Source organism: Callionymus lyra, chromosome 3 (assembly GCF_982586985.1).
Source record: "Callionymus lyra chromosome 3, fCalLyr1.hap1.1, whole genome shotgun sequence".
Lineage (NCBI taxonomy): Eukaryota > Metazoa > Chordata > Actinopteri > Syngnathiformes > Callionymidae > Callionymus > Callionymus lyra.
The window spans coordinates 34,253,134-34,270,515 of NC_141820.1; the positions used below are offsets into that span (position 1 = coordinate 34,253,134).

The 17,382-nt window shown below is 36.9% G+C and overlaps 1 protein-coding gene across 2 annotated transcripts in view; it reads left to right on the forward strand.

Moving 5' to 3' along the window:
* Nucleotides 1–17,382, forward strand: part of calcr (calcitonin receptor) — a 60,464-nt gene that overhangs the window by 21,800 nt on the left and 21,282 nt on the right. Inside the window, exons 2-15 of one of the 2 annotated variants that reach the window (XM_087787653.1) lie at nt 5,988–6,047; nt 9,851–9,998; nt 10,079–10,177; nt 10,924–11,000; nt 11,063–11,192; nt 11,255–11,365; nt 13,710–13,819; nt 14,671–14,743; nt 14,868–14,978; nt 15,106–15,215; nt 15,973–16,120; nt 16,373–16,483; nt 16,558–16,670; nt 17,242–17,333. In XM_087787653.1, coding sequence (XP_087643779.1) covers nt 6,009–6,047; nt 9,851–9,998; nt 10,079–10,177; nt 10,924–11,000; nt 11,063–11,192; nt 11,255–11,365; nt 13,710–13,819; nt 14,671–14,743; nt 14,868–14,978; nt 15,106–15,215; nt 15,973–16,120; nt 16,373–16,483; nt 16,558–16,670; nt 17,242–17,333 — 1,472 coding nt within the window. In that variant the 5' untranslated portion in view covers nt 5,988–6,008. Of the gene's footprint in view, nt 1–5,987; nt 6,048–9,612; nt 9,999–10,078; nt 10,178–10,923; nt 11,001–11,062; nt 11,193–11,254; nt 11,366–13,709; nt 13,820–14,670; nt 14,744–14,867; nt 14,979–15,105; nt 15,216–15,972; nt 16,121–16,372; nt 16,484–16,557; nt 16,671–17,241; nt 17,334–17,382 lie in introns of those variants that run through there. The other variant, XM_087787652.1, reaches the window with a different exon arrangement.

Here is a 17,382-nt window from a genome sequence, read left to right on the forward strand (position 1 = left end):
CTGGATCCTAAAATCTATGTGCAGAAACATTACTGCAATTTAATGATGTTGTTAGAAAAATATAGAATATATGGGAAATTAAATTCCAGTTCACAGCAGAAAATAGAAAGTACAGCAAGTTTCATAAAAGCAAGACGAACATGCAAATAAAAAGAACAAAGTTCAAATAGATAACAGAGTGCAAATATAAAGAGCATAGATCACAGGAAATAACACAAAGACCTAAAATGATACAAACATAGAATAACATCATCCCTTGAATGAGTCCCTGAGTCTATTAGTGTTGCATCATGGAAGGAGCATCCGTGCTCCATCTGCTTCTCTGCTCACTGATGACAGTGCTGAGAGGATGACTGTCATCATCCATGATGGACAGTAGTTTGTTCAGTGTTCTCCTCTCAGCAACTGTCACCAGTGAGTCTAGCTTCAACCACAGAGCCAGCCTTTCTAATCAATCTGTCCAACCTGTTGACACTCCTCTTGGACACATTTCCACCCCAACTCACCACAGCATAAAACACCGGCCACGACAGACTGGTAGATTATAGTAGTAGAGGTTTTTGCAGATGTTAAATGATTGGAGCCTCCTCAGAAAGTACAGTCTACTCTGAACTTTCTTATAAACATGGTCTGTGTTGCAGGACCAGTCCAGATTACTGTCCAGCCACACGTACACATTGTATGTAACTATCCTAAGTCTACAAATTATTGTGTTCTTTATACATGTATATTTATTAATTTATCAAATCAGGGAACGTTTGACATAATTTTATTTTCCTTTTTATCTCCTTCCCAACTCTCACTACACAGTGGATCAGAGACAGCTGTTGCATTCATTTCCATTAAGGCTGAAGTACTGAGATTATTTCCTTTTCTCTGCAATACAAAATATATTTTTTATTTAGTTGTATCTGATTTGTATCTATTTGTTTTTTATGGATTCAATTTTTGTTGGTGTATTTGGATGAAAAAACGTTTTGTTTTTTTTTGTTCTAGAACTTTAACCATAACAATTTAAAAATGGAAACTTAGTAATCAGAATCTGGCCCATAGAAAACAGCAAAACCTTCAGCCAGGTTTTCACAAGTATTACGTGACTCATTTATTTCCTCTACACTAACGATGTGTACTTAACGTAGATTTTTAGTAAAACTTTCTAGAGATTTCTTACTTCAGTGACTTATAAATACATAATTTAGAATGAGATTAAAATTCAATGCATAATGTTCATTCATTATGCAACGTTTATTTTAGCGTTATGATAAAATATTCAGCAAAACAGCAAAAAACTGGTGAAAAAAAAAAGGTGATTGAACAATTCCTGCTTAGGGAGACTTTTCACAGCTGGAGAGAAAGTTAGGTATGATTTTAATAAATGTTTTAATAATTATAAGATCGCAACAATCTCAGCAACGTGACTCATTATTGTTATATAGAAGTCACAGTTTAGGTGTGTAAAAAAAATAAAGTGGTTCTCCAGAAATGCTGAGAGAAGCAGAGTTGTGTGTCGGTCAGAGATTTGTTCGACTGTTCAGACAGGAACAGCTGAAATTACGCTTAATTCTTGTGATGTATCCTGTGAATGGATTAATTTTTTCAGTGACATTTCTGGCTGAAATGTTCAACAACCTTGACTATGACTGTAATAGGACACATTCTTGGTGTCCAACGGGCCATGTTTCAAAAGTGTCTCTCCTCTCTTCGGAGTGAGTGATGGTGCCTTCGGTGGAAGTCTAAGCTGCGATATCTTCTATTAGTAATGTGATGTCAGCTCCATTCTGTGGTGTCAGAGCCGCTCGCATCAGGTGGAAACGCACGTCCCTCCGGCAGTAATGGTTTTGCAAGGCAGAAGTTTGTGGGCGGGATGGCATGGATGAAAGTGAGGAAGTAGCTATAAAATATGTATGTTCAGACCTCACACAGGTCTAAACCTTCAACGCATGTTAGACTTGTGTTCTTCCGTATCCCCTGCTCAGTGTAGAGAAACATGTTTCCATAATGTTCGACTTCTTCATTTTCAAATCTGTTTGAATTTTTAGTGTGAAAAACAGTATCTACTCCATTTAATTGAGAACGTTTAACGTTTACCTTTTAAATGTATTTTCAAAAAATCTCGTTTTCCAGCAGCGTCCTGAATTTGAATTAGTGGTAAACTTATTGGTAAATGGTACACAGTGGCGTGGTGCTCTTTTCAAGTATTCTCTGCCTATACTAAATCAGTGAAAATGAGTGTTATTAAACTTAAACAATATTAATTCCATGTAGAAATCAACATGTTGACAGCTAATGATGAATAATAAATGTTTTTTAGAATAGAATAGAATACATTTATTCATCCCCAGAGGGGAAACACACTTTTACAACAGCACAATTAAAATAGTAATTTAAGTGCAAGGAAAAAAAGAAATAATAAAAGTGATAATAAAATAAAACGATCTTAAAAATATACAAATTATTTACAATATTAGAAAATTAACACTATTAACAGAATAAAATAAAATAAAATATGCTTTTATAAACCAAATTATTTAAAATGCAAAGGAAAATGATTAACAACAATCAACAATCAACTCTGCACCACCCATCAGATACTCTTGTCACACACAAACACGAAAAAAGGTTTAACTCGTAAAATTAAAACATTGAGAATGGGGATTAAATTGGCAAAACCCAGCGTCCTTGAAGTTCAAAAATGGTGTGCGATACCTAGTGAGCTAAACAAGCTCGTAAATAATGGGCTCTTTAAAAAGCACCCCCAGATACACCGGATATGACGAATGATGACACAAACCAAGGTTATAGTCAGACGTATATTAGATTAGATCAGATAGATGGTATTAATCCCTCTGGAGATCTCCTTAGGGAAACTAGGTATCACTGCTAATATAGTTTATTTAGTGTCAAGACGTCTACAAAAACACAAAATGATCCATTTTGATGACTATTTTCAAACTATAAAAGAATACTTAATAGAATATAAAAAAATCAATAAATAAAACGCAGGGTGGCAGGAAGGCGTGCCTCGCCGCCACTGATCGTACGATAGCAAATAAAAGATGTCAGCCAATCCCACGTCTTTTGGAAGTAAATAAAAAACAATATTTTTCAAGCGTGTGTAAACAAATAATTGACAAACTTAAACTGAACTTCATTTCAGTCACAGACCTAACAGGTTCAGAGTTTTTGTTTGTCAAATATAAAATTAAATAAATAAAAATGTTAACTTCAGAATGCCATTGATACACTTTATTTTATTTGGGTTGGATAGATTCGAAATAATAACTCAATCTTAAAGAGCAAGAAAACCAAAGCAGAACAAGAAGAGCACTTACAAAACTTTATAAAATATAAAATATAATCAAATAAAAGCGACTTTCATGATTCAAGGATTTTGTTGCTTATTAAAATAAATAAAAGTAAACACAGTGTCAAAGGAGTGAGAGCAGTTACCTCGAGACCAACAGTGACATTGACTTATTAGTATTGCTGCTAAACTTCACCTATTTATTTTTCTAGAAACACTAAAACAATTTATTAACCTGAGCAACAAACTTTCATATAAACGCTGATTTATGTGATTTGATTCTATAAAAATCTTGCAGATCAGGATTTGTCTTTTACCAGAGGGTCAACTTGTTGAACCCACTCCTGGTTCTCCAGCTTCGGTTCATCAGCAGCCGAGCAGCCCACTGGAGGTCTCGGCGTGTCGAGTCTGGAGGTGTGTTGAACTGATGGATCAGGCGGAGAAACACAGACAGTCAGAAGGAGCTGTATAAATAAACCGTCTGTCACTTTTGCTCCAAAAGCAATTATTAATGGAGTGAGAGTGACTGAGGATGTAACTGCTCCTTTCCCGGTGTCTGGAATAACTTATATCCAAACTTTTACCACTCAGACCATCATGAGGTCTAAATGGCTGTGAATTCTTTCAGGCTTTTAGACGCGGGGAGTCATGACTCTGCACTTGGACTTGGAAATGTCTAGTGTGGTTGGTAAATCATTGATGGTTCATCTGAATAGTTTTTAATTCTAAGGTTAAATGTAGATACCAAATGTTAAAATATGTATTCAAACTCTCTCGAAAGGACAAGATGAGATTGAAATAAGTAATTCAATAAAAAAGAATTAAATAAAATTGAAGCCAAAACCTCATCTTTCAGTTTGTGTATGAATAATTTAATGAAAAGTTTACTTTTAAACTCTTTTTTTCTTATATAGCATTGTCTTTATTTTTTTTAATTTCTCTAAATACATATATATAAAAAATATAAAATATATTTATAAAATAGATATTTATAATGATATTTATAAAATATATAAAAATAAAAATAAAGTTTACATAAATGTATACCTGTAGTCAAGACAGCCTCAGATAAAACCATAAGACACTAAGACCGGAGATTGCTAAGACAATGACAGATCCAAGACCAGCTAGTCAAGTCAAGACCAAGATTTATTTCTGCGTCATGCTGTGAAGTTATTATTTAAAAACGGTTATTTTTGTTGTCGTGACCAAGACAAAGATTAAAAAAACAACCAAAAAAAAAAACCTTTTAATGATTGTTTCAGTTCAGTTTATGGGCCAACCTTCAGTTGAATTTTTATTTAAAAAGACCACTGACAAAAGTGCACACTAGTTGTTAACAGCTTGTACCAATTTTAGTTTCAGTCCAGTCTTTGCGTCAATCTAAGTTTAATTTTTATTCAGGACCAGAGGTCTTGGTCTTTTGTGACTTAAACAAACTACATAATAGATAGATAATAATAATAATAGATAGATAGATAATAAATACATAATAGAATAAATGATTACATGCATGAAAATCAATGATTTCTGTCCTCCCTTTTCTAGATATATATGACAGCTCCTGGACACAGTTCCAGTACAAAATGTGGAAATGTAATTTGAGACGGTAATAGACCTTTCCCCATGTCCCTGTTCTGTGGGGGGCTACCACCTGATTGGCTGGTGGGAGTAAGAAACCAATGTCCCGGTCAAACCTAACACCAAGGTTCTTCACCTGCAGAGACAGAAATCGATTGTGTGCTACAACGACTAACACAATGAATTGTCGGTGCATGTGAAGCAGGTTTGTGCATTAGCTTCGTGAAACACCATGTAGCCAGTGGCCATTTCTGCTCTCATTTCTAACATCACTCGGGAGGTCGAGGAGGTCACAGACCTATTGGCTGCCAGACACATTTATTAAAAACTAGTTTTGTTGGAGGAGAAGAGAAAAATAAAGTGCTGGATGAATCTCTCCTAATCAGGAACCACTGTTGGAGCAGATAAGCCTCAAATTTATGTTCGTCTACCTCAAGTGCAAATCCACCCTCAACAGATTTGGCTGCTCTTCACCAAAATAGTTGAGGACTTAACAGAAGGTTTGGGGGTTCCTCTGTCTTAGATAAGCTCTGCTGGCCCCGGAGCTCCCCACAGGTGCAGCTACATCAGCATTCCACTTCAGGCCAAAACAAATAGGAGCAATCTCACCGAGCTTTCAGGGAGACTCGCGAGTCTTATTCATGCGAGACCAGCGGGCGGACTCCTGGGGTGCCCAGAGCAGCCAGAAGGTCTTGGTTAGCTGCTCAAACAGCCGATTGATTGGCTTCCAACAGAGCCCCGGCAAGCCAACGCAAAGAGACATCGAAGTGAATTCTAATCTCACATTCTCTCAGGTGCCAGACTGGCAGGTCGGCCGACGCTGTGGGTGGAGACTCAGCACTTCATGATTTACGACTATCAACTTCAATTTATACTGTGTCTGTGTGTGTGTCCTGCTCTGTACTCTGGATACACTCTTGTGTGTTCTACGACGCACACATGCGAGACATGTCACACACTGCTCTGCCACTGCTGTTTTGCATTTCAGATTAATGACCACAATTTTCTCCAGAAAAAGCCTTCTCCTCATTTACAACAACAATATGATACTTCGTTCACTCACACTGACTGGTTTCCTCTCTCTCTCTCTTTCTCTCGAAAGGTTGTCAGTTGACAAGGAGACATGATGCTGGCTGGCTTCCTGCAGATCTCTCTCTTGGTGGTGAGCCCCCCTTGTTTACTCTTAAATAAACTCATTATCGCAACCTCCATGTTTTTTCAGGGAGCAATTCCAATTTTTGCCATGACATGTTATAGGGTGTGCATGGATAGTTTTTTCTTTCACTCAGCTCAAAAAAAGAAAATGAATGCCATCATGCCGGCATAATTACACTCTGTAATTAAGGTCTTAAGAACAGTCAGTGGTAGTAGGAGAGGAGTGTGTGCTCATGAATGTTAAAAGGTTTTGGATTTTTTAGAATATTCAGAGAAGTATTTTCTGATGGAGAAATTGTTGTTTAAATGTTGCTATGCTATGAATAGAAGGAAAACATTCATTACCTGTTCGTGCTTTGGTGTAAATAAAGTACTTTTGCTCCTGAGGTTAGTAAGTAAACGTATATGTTTATTGTTGTTATTAATATTGGAATATTGTTTTTCTTCTAATGTGAAACATTTAATTGTCAGCGGTCATTAGTGTTTGAATCATCTAGTAAAGCTCTATTACATCTGAGGGACTGGAACTGTATGCCTTTTCATTTCAGATACATTGGCATCAACAGTATGAAAATATCATGCTAGGCTACATATGTGGTAAATCTGTATTAAAAAAAGGGAATATAATTGATATGCTCATATGGAGAAAATATTTTCTGTTATATTCGTTTCATAATAATAATTCAGTCTAAAGGATAAGAAATGTTAAATACAAAGTGATAAATAATGAAATCTGTTTATTGAGCATTTAAAATATTGTTTTTAAAAGTTTTGTGGAAAACAAGAGGAAAGCTTTTAAATAGCAAATAAGGTTCAACCAGTTAAAATTACTTTTAAGTTCAGTTATTTTAGAAGCTTAGTTATATAGCTTTTAAAGGAACCGAAAAATCTACAAGCAAATGAAAATGATCCAAAAAAGTCTAATTAAAGCTATCTTTTAAATCTGAAGTAATTTGTTGTTGGTCTTTATTGAAATGGTTGTCAGAGGGAAAACATTGAGCTCGAAACCTCCTCTCCAGAAAAATGGGTGAACCAGTCTCGCACAATGTTTTCTCTGCCAACTGTGACTTGTATCATCCGTCTTCATCCCTGCAGATCTCTTGGTGTTAAATCTAAAAAACCTGTGAGCTGAAAACATGGCTGGTGAAATTCCATGAGAGAAACAGGGACAAAAACATTTTCTCTTGAGAATCCTCGCACGTCCATCAATACCATCTCTTTTCTGGTGTGAACTGACCCGTGTGACATCTTGGTTTGAAATGTGTGAATCAGAATCAGTCTGTCTGTCTGTCTGTCTGTTTATTAACAGATTTCAATGACATTTTCAGAAAATGTTGATAAAAAAAAAACAGGGATTTTTGGTTGTCTTCTCAATAACCATATGGATCAACAAATATTTTGAAGGATTTGTCACTCGACAAACAGAAGCAGTGCTATCTAACTTGTTTCCTTACCTCCTTTTCTAGAAGAAAAAATGTCTTAATTGAATATAAATTCCAGTTAAGTCAACTTACGAAAATGTAAGTGTTGTTGGAACATTTACAGTAAGTTTGTGAGTTATTGATGAAGCTGCAGAGATGTTTTCAACGTTGGCCACAGTCATGTTGGAGCATCCAGTTTGATGTGAATGTCTGGCGACACGATGACACGCTGTTGTAGGCAAACTCAAGAGGCTTCTGGGAAAGCAAAGCACTTACATAAGAGTTTTCCCATGCAATCCCAGATCACCATGGGAACTCCGAAATTCATGCTTGTGTTAATATTTGTGTTGCTATCTTTGTTTAAAAGTTAATGTACTTGACAATTACCTGATTATTAAACCGCCTCTGAGAAAAAAAAGTTCCTTCATCTTTTCATTGCTGTTGTTATAGTCTTAATTCAAAGCAATAAATGATGTTGGTTCGATTCCCGCTCAAGCAAGAGGCAATTCTAGATGCTTTGACAATGTCCTTTGCACGTTATTGATTTCAGAGAGTGTTTTCTTTTGTTCAAGTTTGAAGTAGGCCAACAGAAGGTACACGTGGTGTGACGAGTGGTACATGTTTGCTTCACTACACTGTTGCTGTCATGATGATCTTGGCTGTGTCTGGATGACATGCTGTCCAAATCCAGTGCACAGCCTGGTGATCCCCAACCATCTAGCAAACCTCTATGGAACAAGAAGAACAGATGACTGTGATCGTTTGCTTTTGACTTTGGTGGTGGCCTGGTGGTCGTATGTATGACGTCATTTACTTCAATGATTGGAGTGACATCATATGTACGGCTGCTAAACTGCTACAATGGACATCAGCGTGTTCACATTAATCTACTGGTAAGACCATCAAGGGATTTTTTTTTATCTTAAACGTGGTCAGGACTTTAGAACACACACATATTAGGAAGCAGGGATGAAGAGTTCCCTTCAAGAGGATTGAATTTAAGCCTAAAAATTTGCAAGATAAGTGAAAGCAAAAGAGCTGTTTCATCTTCTAAGTGTGTGTTTTTATGCGGCTCTTTTATTTTTCGACTCACTAATTTACTTGAGGAAGATAGTTCTGTTTTACTTTTCTAATCATTTTTGTGATTCAGAAACTAATGAGGATCATTTTTATTATCACGCAAAGTCATTTTTAAGAACATGCCATCAAAGTACTTAAAATATAAAAGATTTGCTGATTAAAAAAAACATTTAATACCTAAGAAAATTGCTGGAATTCATTGCATCACTGGATTATAAGTAAATTGAAGTGGTCTGTGAATTCCAGGAACTCCCCACTGAGAGAGTCCTCGCGGCAGCCCTCGGAGCAGATGAACAGATTAATGCTCACTCCGGTAGGGAGTTCCGTCTGAGGCTGAGCTAGCTCGGGGAAAAAGTATAAAAATAGTGAAATAATGAAGTAAAATATAATTTCACGTTTATATTTTTTAATAAAAACATGCATTCATATTTATTTTTAGTAAAAATAAATAAAAATATAAATTAACTGTGAAATCCAAAAGAAAAATAATCCTAAACATATTGTCAAATTGATCACTTGACGGTGTCGCAGTGGGAGCCCACTGAACCCTCGAGCCCCTTGTGCCCCTCGATACGAGTTGGATTCAGTTAGGGCAGTGTAGGACTGTCTTAAAGTGTTTATCAGGAGTCAGTAAAAAGAGAGAAAACCCTTGTGTCTACTCATCAAACCCCACTGGCTGAGAAGTCACCTGAGGAATTCTAGAGCAGAATAATCAAAACAAACCAAGGAAATAGTCAAATCAATAAAACTACCATTTTATTTATCGTAATGAAATACTTACTAGTTTATACTTTGTTTTCATATACATAAAAAAAACATGTCTTTGACATGCTTGACATGTTGATTTTATAATGGATATTTTATATTAATATTTTCTTTACATTTCTTTCTTCAACCAAAAGCAGTTTTTGTTTTAATATATTTGCTTTCTGATTATGTCTGCATCTTTCCTGTACACCGTGCAACATCTCGAGATAGATAATGAATATCTAAACTTGCTGAGTAGTAGGAATGAGTTGCTGACTAAAGAAAGAGCTATATGAATAAATATAATTTGAGTAAAATTGTTTTGTTCACAAAACTCATAATATCCGTATCCTGGAATGAAATGTGTTTGAACAGGATTCGAGGATATTTAGTTAATACTAACAAGTTTAAAATTAAAACATGAATAATATATATGATTTCACAGTGTTTAAGGAGATTAAAGCTGGATGCATCATGTATTCCCTCCACATGCGTGATCCCATCTGGATTGAGCACAATCTCGCACCTGCTTCCTCTACCTGCTGTCATGTTGTCTCCACAGTGCCGAGCGCTCGCAGCCACGGAGCCAATCGCCGACACATCACTCACGCTTGAAGCCGGAGAAGCACCTGCGCCGGACGGAGCCACGAACCAGAGCTATTACAAATGTCCTGCGCTGACCAATTTAAAGAGCCCGGGAAACAGCAGCGGTGAGAGCCCGGAGAAAGTGGTTGAGTGCTTGAAGACCTTCGTCCTTTTTTTTTTTCATTATTGCTCTATCTTTCTACAGGCGCGTTCTGTGCACGGATGTGGGACGGCTTCTTGTGTTGGGAGGACACGTCCACAGGAACTTATGTGACGCAGAAATGTCCAGATAAAAACCAGACAAGTACGAGCGCGGCGACAAAAGATTTATTTTCAAGCATGAACCGATAAAGATTGTGATTACCGTCACTAAGAATGTGTCTTTTTTGTCTCGATTTCATTGTCATATTTGGTTTTAAAGTAATTACACTGGCACGTTGAAGCCTGTCTAATGATGTGTTTATTTAGCTGAGATGCTAGATGGCGAGGTGAGCGAGAGGACACGAAGAAAGAATGAACAGTGCCGCTGGATAAAAATAGAGCAAGTAAAGAAAAGAGGGATTAGAAAGGTCAGAGACGTGGATGTGGGGAGAGAGAATAGCAGAAAACAGACAGTGTTTTGTTTCAGGAAGGTTTAGCAACGATGGTCCAAAAATGCCTGTTATTAAGAGTCCCCGTGCGGCTACTTATTGGAAAACTAATGCTGCGGATACGAGGCTTTGGGGAGGACGTACTTTTGGACGCTGCTGCGTAACAGTTAATGAACTGTTGGTGATGACTCGGCAGTCGAGGGATACTCTCATTCCAACAATTTAAGTTAGACACTTGCAAAAATGCCAGAAAAAAGCTCCTCAGGTTATCTGCCATAATGTTTGAAAAGTGGTGCAAAGTGCAACTTATTTCACAGTTAATGCCGGGATTTCAGGCCCGATTTATGTGTTTGGCTATCACAAGAAAACTGATGTTGGAAACGAGGACAGAGCCAAAAAATGACTCTCCTAGAAGGCTACAGTTGTTACTCTGAAACATTATCTGTTCTATTTTTCTCAGTGACCAAATATTGTGACAACTCGGGGACCTGGGTGCAGACTGGAATGAACTGCCAACAGGCTACACAAATGTTGGAGGTAAAAACTTGTCGTCTATTGGGGAATATAACAAAGGCAGATTCAACGATTGTCTTTTCTAGATATCTCGACTTCTGAGACACACTGCAGTTGAACAGGCCGACAGAGGCAAGACTGTAGAGACGATGACCCTTCAGCTTAAACTAAAGTGTGAAGAGAAGATGAAGCAAGATGGACCGTACACAAAACCAGGTACTGGGAACATTCTCAAATAATCTGATTTGTCCTTGTGCTGATAACTGTTTCCACGACAGGCCTTTACTGTAGACGTACCTGGGATGGGCAGCTGTGCTGGGACGACACCCCTGCAGGCACCTACGCCACCCAAAACTGTCCAAACTATTTCCAGGATGTTGATGTAGCAGGTAAAGCAAAGAGGAGGAAAGATTGAATCTTTATACATGTAAACCATTGATCGCCTGTTTCATGTCTTGCTCACATGAAAGTTTCTTTAAGGTTGTTAGGCAGTACAACTGGTAAAAAAAACAATACAGATAAATAAAGTTCTGTTCTGTCAGTAATTTTGTTGTCTTAATTTCTCAACCTTTAGAGACTCTAAGTAGAGTTCTGTCAGAGTAATATTGGGGTAATTTTGTATTTCCAAGAGGGATTTGCGAGGCGAGTTGCTGATGTGGAGTGCTGCGAATTCATGTCTTGACTTTTTTTTAAAAACATTTTGAAACCACAATAAGACGCCTGAGTCTTAGAAATACAAATGGTGCCATAATGGTACAGTATATAGGTGCCCACCCCTATTGTTTTTTAAATAGAAACTTAACATTTGTTTTTTAAGGTTTTCCCTCTGCTTTATAAACCTACTCACTCACCTAAATAAAGTAATTCAAGGGAAACGAGGAGCACTAGCCAAGACTTGGACATTGTAATCCTGTACATAAATGCAAATATTCCAAATATTCCAAAAATTCTATGTATATTTGTTTCAATCTCATCTTGGTATTGGATAACTTTTAGTACATTTGCAGGTTTTTAAACAATCATACGCCTTTTAGTTTTGAGTCCATCAGTCCAGTTTGAACTCCTTTATACTCTAAAATGTTCAAATTAAGTCAACCAAATATTTTACTGCAATCAACAAGTTCTATCTGTATTCAAACAATTTTCAACCACATGATATTCGTAGAGATTGAAAACGAGTAGAGAGAAGAATAGTTCTTACTATTTCTGCCCCTTATTCATATTTTCTAATTTACTGAAATATTTACTTTATGCTTAAGTATGTTTTTTTTTTTTTATTAATGCTACATAATGATATCTTTATCTATGTCTTTTGACCATATACAGTGAATACGGAAAGTAATCAGACCCTTTTCGATTGTTCACATTTATTTTGTTTCATTGCAGCGATTCGCTAAAATCATTTAAGTTAATTATTTTCCTTATTAATGTAGCACCCATTCTTGACAGAAAGAAAAAAGATAATTTTTTGCAAATTTATTAAAAAAGGAAAACTGAAATATCAGTATTGAGAAGAAGCACCTTTTTGAGTCTTCTTGGGAATGATGTTTTTGACTCCTGTATTTGGGGATCCTCTGCCATTCTTCTGTGCAGAACCTCTCCGGTTCCGTTAGGTTGGATGGTGAACATGATGGACAGCCATTTTCAGATCTCTCCAGAGATGCTCGATTGGGTTTAGGTCAGGGCTCTGGCTGGGCTACTCCTTTATTATTTATCCTTATTCTAACTACGTGCTTAGGGTCATTGTCTTTTTGGTGAACCTTCGGCCCAGTCTGAGGTCCTGGTCACACTGGGAAAGGTTTTCTTTCAGGATATCTCTGTACTTTGCTGCATTCATCTTTCGTTCAATTCCTACCAGTCGTCCTTTGGTTCTTCTTCACCTTTCTCACCAAGAGTCTTCTCCCACGATTGCTCAGTTTGGCTGGATGGCCTGGTCTAGGAAGAGTTCTGGTCATATCAAACTTCTTCCAGTTAAGGATTATGGAGGCCACTGTGATCTTAGGAACCTTCGGTGCTGCAGGAGTTCTTCTGTAACCTTGATCTGTGCCACAATTCTATCCCTGAGCTCTTCGACCTCATGATTCTTATTTGCTCTGTCATGAGCTGTAAGGTCTTCTATAGACAGATGTGTTTCCTAATCCAGTCCAATCAGTTTAACGAAACACAGCTTGACTCCATGAAGGAGTAGAACCATCTCAAGGAGGGTCAGAAGAAACACGTGAATTAAATATGAGTTTCAAAGCAAAGGGTCTGAATAATTATGACCATGTGTTATTTCAGTTTTCCTTTTTAATACATTTGCAAAAATTTCTACAATTGTGTTTTTTTCTGTCCAGAATGAGAGCTGAGTGAACATTAATGAGGAAAAAAATGAATTTAAATTATTTTAGAGAATGGCTAAATGAAGAGGGAAAAATCAAAGAAGTCTGATTACTTTCCGTACCCACTGTGTGTCATGTGATCACTATGTCTGTAATGTGATCATTCATGTGAATAATTATGTTCGTCTTAAGAACATTTAATGTGTCATGTGATCATTTGTGGGTGTCATGTGAGCAATATGAGTTAGTCATCAAAGTCCAGTCATTTAGGAAAAATAACATACAAATCTTTAGATAAAAGCAAAAAAAGAAAACAAGCGACAGTCTTGTAATTTGGTGTCGCTCATCTGAAAGGTAATGGTAGTGACACATTTCTATCAGAGAAATATTGATTCGTGATTGTTGTTTTCAGCAAAGGCTTCTTTGTACTGTGGGGAGAACGGCAAGTGGTACCAACATCCAGACAACAGGATTTGGACAAACTATTCAAGCTGCGACACTTTCCACGATAAGAAGTCAAAGGTAATGTATGCAGAGAATATTCAGCCAGTTTCAGACCCTCTGATGTTGAATCGTCAGATCGTGATGATGATTATATGGAAAAAAGGGTCTATTATTTCAGCTTTTCCAGCTATGAAGTAGAAGAGTTCAAACATGAATCTGTAATGTCAGCTTGAAAGAAGAGATTGGTGTATAATATTAATCATTAGACGGCTCTGCCTAGTGTTTATTATACACTAAAGACCCCCTGCTGTACTTATATTGAACACAGGGCTAATCAAAATCAATGTTCCTGCCCACATGCCATTCCCTGCCCTTGAGATGATATTGTGTGAGTGAGCAGAGCAAGGGACTCTTTTCGTATGGTTGAGGAATAAAGATACAAATTGTAACATATTGTTAGATTTCTGGGACACTAATTATTTATTTTACAAAACCAATTTCTGAGCTTGTCCTTTCATCGTATTAGGCCAATTAGCATAAAAATGTTTGTTTTAAATAAAAGTTTAAATTAATATTAATGGTTTTATTTTCTCCTCTTTATAAAGTCAATGTTACCAACAATAATATTTAATTTTTATTTCATACGGTAACTTTATTAAGTACTTTTTTGGTTTATTTTGAGTCATTGCCATGCTTCATATGCATGCTTTCCTCCAAATCATTTATAATTAGCTTTTGTCCATGTGCAGTAAAATATATTTAAAACATTTTTAAAAGGTAGACAGACCACACTCTGTTTGGTTTTGTTCAAGGTTTCTGCCTGCCAAGAGTTTGTTTTTGTTGAGAAATACAAATCGACAGCCTTGTGTTGGTAATGACAAATTCTTGTAGTGATATAACATTCCAGGTTGAAAATGTTGTTTCTGCAGAACATGAAGCTGTTGGAAAATGAATACAGTTGCCTTCAGAAAATAAACCAGGACCCGCCTTATAACAGATCAGGTACTAATGCAAATGATTGTCTCTCATTCAAAGATAGTCCACAAATGTGTTACTGTCAATAAAGATGTGTTGTTAATTCCTACCATGATTATTGAAAAGCAATAAGAGACTTTTGTTCCTGCAGGTCTATACTGCAGTCGCCACTGGGACGGTTGGTTGTGTTGGAACGACACAACTGCAGGAACGTCCGCCTCTCAAAACTGCCCAGACTATCTCCCAGACCTGGACCCCTCAGGTGAGCAGTAAGTTTTGCTACTACTTGTGAACCTAGCCACTGATGCATCACTGAAATGATGACTAAACTTTACACAGAGTTTGATCCAAAGCCTTCAAGTTTTTTTCCTCACGAAAACTGTTTGTAGAAAAGGCTACCAAGGCATGTGGGGAGGACGGGCAGTGGGTCCTCCATCCTGAGGGCAACACCAGTGGGACCAACTACACATTCTGTGCTGTCAACAAGGAGAGGATCATGGTAGGATGGAATGAAAGAGTTTATTTATGTGAACCCTTTTATTGTACAATTGTCACAGCCAAGCAAATCTTAAATATATTATAATTCCTTACAAATATCTTTGAAAGATAATAATATAAAGTAAATAACACATGATTATTTTGTGGGTAGGTCACTTTATTATACTGGTCGCTTGTGTGTTTGGTCCATTTCATGAGCCCTAAGAAAATGTAAGAATCTGCCAGAATAATTTTCAAATCCATAACCAAACTTTTCCTAGCTATTACAAAGACATTGTTTCTTTAGGTGAGATCACAGACAGCCAATCAGATTCCATCACTCAAACTCTTGCAGGAGCCAGGGCCTCACTTTTTTTTATCGAATTTGACATGATTTATTTGCTCCATTATATCGTTTGATAGCCTCCATTAAGCTTAAATTAAGAACCTCTTGACCAATGTTAGAGGAAATGTCATTTTTTTTATTCAACTCAACTGCATGTTAAGTAAAGGACATTGTAAAGTCATTAGCAAGTCATTAACAATCTCTTGGAGGTGACATTTACACCTCATAACACTTAACATTTTGATATTAAGTGCTATGATTATTTCTCTATGATATGGTAAGAAAAATGAATGAACCAATTATTGAGAAGCATTTGCAAACAGTTGTATTTACTGTGAAACCCATGGGCTAGATTCAAATATTTTCATGGAGAGTGTCTGGAAGGGCTTTTCTATTTTTCATGCCACTGTCATTATTGCTCTTCACCAACCAGATGGCTGGTCAGCACTCAGATGACTCAGAGGACTCCGATGAGGCCACGTTGAACCCAATGGTGAACCACGAGGAGAGAAAGAAGATCCTGGACAGCCAGTACAAGTGCTTCGCTAAAATGAACAGGGATTTGCCGTACAACAAATCAGGTAACCAACACACCAACGGTGACTTGCAGGAGTTTCACTCTAATGCTTTGAAATATTGAGGGGTTTTTTATTGCTTGAGAGATGAAGAAATGTTTGTCTCTAGATTAGACGGAGGAGCCATTCAGATTTAACATAATTACTGGAATTTAAAATAAATAAATAAAATCAATTCTGCTTGGGGGAGTTTAAATGTCACCTGGTGTCTGAATACTGAGGTATTTAAATGGATTTCTAACAATTGATGTGTGGCAGGTTTGTACTGCAGTCGGAACTGGGATGGCTGGTTGTGTTGGGAAGACACTCCATCAGGAACTTACGCGTTCCAAAACTGCCCCAACTATTTTGTGGACTTTGATCCAACTGGTAGGAATAAAAATCTTTGAAAAAATACAAGCATAGTCAACCGTCATCTAACTCAGAGTTGTTCTGTACTTTAGAGAAGGCAACAAAGTACTGTGGGGATGACGGGCAGTGGTTTCGACACCCGGACACCAACAGGACCTGGTCCAACTACACACTTTGTAACGAAAACACCAAGGCAAAGTTGAAGGTATAAAATCAAAAGTTCATGTGTCATCTATGAGCGTGGCAGTCAGATGAAGACTGTACTCACTCATAGCATTATCGCTAGCACAGAGGAATGCGGACAGTGCAGCGTTTGGTCAAAGTGACCTGACGTGATTTGATGTGGAATAATCATTTCATTATGCTTGTTTTTTTACATCATGAATCATAAAATAATGTGATAGCAGTAATTCAGTCTCATTTGAAACCAAAGACACTCAATAAAAGTCATGGCATTCTGTATTATTTCAGAAAAACTGCCTACGTGTCTCTGAGATATTTATAATGAATGTAGCCATAGATTTATAGAAATCTAATCAAAAAAGATTTACCAACAATTTACCCTTTAAATTCATAAAGCAAAATAAATTAGATTTGTGTGATACTTCCACTCATTTCCATTTTCTGTTTCCTGTTGTCAAAATAAAAGCCAACTGACAATAGTGTACAATGACATTCCAGGCATCTTTACTGATTTATATTTGGTTATACATCATTTTATAGACGTATATATTAGATAGCAGGTCAATAATCAAATGTATTGTTTGTTCTTCCAGTCTGCTTACATCTTGTTCTACATGGCGATCGTGGGTCACGCCTTGTCTATCGTGTCATTGCTGATCTCGTTGGCCATTTTCTTCTACTTCAGGTAACAACTACATTTTATTGATTCTCTCTCGCCAATGATGTTTTTCATT